Below are 3129 nucleotides of genomic sequence, written 5' to 3' on the forward strand. Positions count from 1 at the left end.
CCCGGAGCACAATAGGGGTGAGGGGGACAATGGGGACAACGGGGACGATGAGGACAATGCAGTGCACGGTGCTGCATGGTGCTGCATGGTGCCACATGGTGCTCAGTGCACGGTGCTGCACAGCCCTCGGTGCTGCACGACACTCGGTGCACGGTGCTGCACAGCCCTCGGTGCACGGTGCTACAGGACACTCAGTGCACGGTGTTGCACAACCCTTGGTGCATGGTGCTGCACGACACTCGGTGCACAGTGCTACACAGCCCTTGGTGCACGGTGCTGCATGACACTCGGTGCGCAGTGTTGCACAGCCCTCGGTGCACGGTGCTGCACGACACTCGGTGCACGGTGTTGCACAGCCTGTGGTGCACGGTGCTGCTCGGTGCATGGCCCTCGGTGCACGGTGCTGCACAACCCTCAGTGCATGTTCCTACACGGGCCCTTGGCACAGGGTGCTACGCAGTGCCCAGTGCACGGCCCTTGGTGCAGGGTGCTCAGTGGCGGGTGCTCGGTGCTGGGTGCTCGGTGCACGGTGCTGCACAACCCTCCGTGCACGGTGCTGCACGGCCCCCAGCACAGGGTGCAGCACGGTGCTTGGTGCAGGGTGCTGCGCAGTGCAGGGTGCTCAGTGCAGGACGCAGCACGGTGCCGCTCGGTGCACGGCCCCCCCCACCCCAGCAGCAGCAGCCCCACCGGGGGCGCGCACGGTGCTGCGTGCCGCGGCGTTCCGGCCCGGCGGTTTCCGGCCTCCCCAGCCAGGCCCCACTGCGGCTTCGCTCCTACGGCGATTTCCGGTGCCTAATGGGACGCTCGCCCCCGCAGTCCCAGCACCCATGGGTGCAGGTGGGGGCGTGCGCGAGCGTGGGGCAGGGGCTGGGTCCCTCACGCAGTTGGGGAGGCCCCGGATGCCTGGATCCCTCTCTGCAGGCCCCTGAGATCCCCTTCACCACCCCCAGTGAGCCCCAGGCCCAGGGTGGAGCTCCAGGTGGATTCTCGGGTGGCTCATATAGGGTTGTGCACAGGGCCTGACGCCTCCTGTCCCCAGGCCTGACACCCGGGTCCCTCTCTCTGGGCTTGCAGAGACCCCCTTCACCATCCCTAGCACCCCTAAGGCTCGGGGGAGGAGGGGTGGAATTAGGGTGGATTCTCAGGTGGCTCGTATAGGGTTGCGCACGAGGCCTGAACCCTCCTGGCCCTGGCCCTGACCTGCCCGGACACCTGGGTCCCTCTCTGCAGGCCCACTGGGACTCCCTTCACCACCCCCGGTGATCCCCAGACCCAGGGTGAAGATGAGCGTGGATTCTTGGGTGACTCGTATAGGGTTGTGCATGGGGCACCCATGGGCTGAGCCCCTCCCCACCCCGCCTGGACACCTGGGTCCCTCTCTGCAGGCCCACTGAGATCTCGCTCACCACCAAATTGGTGCAAATCTGGGATCGGGGCAAATTTGGGCATTTAGGGGCAAATGTGGGGTGTCAAAGGCAAATCCAGCCTCGGGGGGGGCAACTGAGCCCTTTATAGCTCCCCAGGTTCCCCCATTTCCACCAGAAGGGGGAGGATTTAGGGTGGGAAAAGCTTGGATTCACCCCCAAAATGAGCCTGGTGACAACCTGAAGGGGGCTTTGGGGGGGGGGGTGTCGCATTTTTGGGGTGGGAGGTGAAGGACACCTGGGGCCACCCAGAGCCATAAATAAATTTATTAAGACAATAAATCACAATAAATAATGTACATTAAAGTGCCTGGCAATAAATTAGAGGGCCCCCCCCTCAGGCCTGCTGGGGGGGGGAGTCGGAGGATGGCTGGGGCACCCATGGGTGCAGGGAGGCTTTGAGGGTGGGGGCTGCTCAGGGTCCCGGGGCACCCCCAGATTTCCAGATGGTGAGGTCTCAGGACCTAAACTTCTGGGTGGGTGGGGTCTCCGGGGTCCCCCGATGTCTCTGGGGCCCCCCAAGTCACCTGGCAGGTGGGTCTCCAGCCCCACATCTCCAGGATGGTGGGTCTCCAGCCACAGATCTCTGTGCAGGTGGGTCTCCAGACCCAGATCTTCGGGAAGGGGGGGGTCTACAAGGTCCTTTGATGTTCCCAAATCTCCTGTCAGGTGGTCTCCAGCCCCAGATCTCCATACGAGTGGGTCTCCAGCCCCAAGTCTCCATTCGGGTGGGTCTCCAGCCCCACATCTCTGGGCAGGGGGGTCTCTGGACTGAAGTCTTTGTGCAGGGGGGGTCTGCAGAGTCCCTTGATGTCCCCACATCTCCATGCAGGTGGGTCTCCAGCCCCACATCTCCAGGAAGTTGGATCTCTAGCCCCGAATATCCAGGGACAGAGGTCTACAAGGTCCCTTGATGTCACCAAATATCCACGCAGGTGGGTCTCCAGGCCCAGATCTCCATGCAGGGGGGTCTCTGGACCGAAGTTTCTGGGCAGCGGGTGTCTCTGTCCCCTGCCGGCTGGCGGCAGGTGCTGGGCGTCAGTCGGTGGCGATGCGGATCATGCCCACGAAGTTGCCCTCACGGTCGTCCTGAGACAGCTGCCAACTGTCCCCGGGCAGCTCACCGGCCAGCCTCAGCTCGAGGACATCACCGGTCTGCAGGTGCCCCACGGCTTGCGTCAGCTCCGAGTGAGCCGGCCCCGGCCCCGGGGTCAAAGTCAACGGTACGGCTAACAACGGCCGTGATGAGTTATCCCGGAGGACCTGGAGCGTCACGGCGCCGCCGGGACACGTGGCCTCCGTGCACGCCAGGGCGAACTGGCCGTAGAGGAGGTAGAGCCCGCCCGCGTCCACCTGCAGCCCCTGCGCCACCGGCTGCACGTCCCCGCTGACGAAGACGCCGTTGATGCCTTCCTCGTACCGCCAGGCCAGTCGCGAGGGCACTGCCAGCGAGCCTGGAGAGAGCGGGAGAAAACGGGGGGGAAAAGGAAAAAAAAAGGCATCGTGAGCCTGGGTGGAAATGGGAAACGGTAGGAAATGGGTGCTGTGATGCCCATGGGAATCATGGATGGGGCACCCAATTTTTTAGGGGGGGGGGGAGCCCTGGAGACCATGGTATGGAGGATGCTCCATGATGGCCTGATGGACCATGGGATGGAGGATGCTCCATGATGGCCACATGGGCTGGAGGACACCCCGTGAC

General features: G+C 63.9%; 1 protein-coding gene across 1 annotated transcript in view; it reads left to right on the forward strand.

Annotated features, from left to right (window-relative positions):
• The window catches only part of C3 (complement C3), a 21833-nt gene extending 19492 nt beyond the window's left edge, over nucleotides 1-2341 (forward strand). Inside the window, exon 41 of the mRNA XM_026055533.1 lies at nucleotides 2260-2341. Coding sequence (XP_025911318.1) covers nucleotides 2260-2341 — 82 coding nt within the window. The remainder of the gene's footprint in view (nucleotides 1-2259) is intronic.
• Nucleotides 2342-3129: the final 788 nt, after the last annotated feature.

Source organism: Apteryx rowi, unplaced genomic scaffold (assembly GCF_003343035.1).
Source record: "Apteryx rowi isolate R43461 unplaced genomic scaffold, aptRow1 scaffold_1234, whole genome shotgun sequence".
In the NCBI taxonomy this organism is placed as follows: Eukaryota; Metazoa; Chordata; class Aves; order Apterygiformes; family Apterygidae; genus Apteryx; species Apteryx rowi.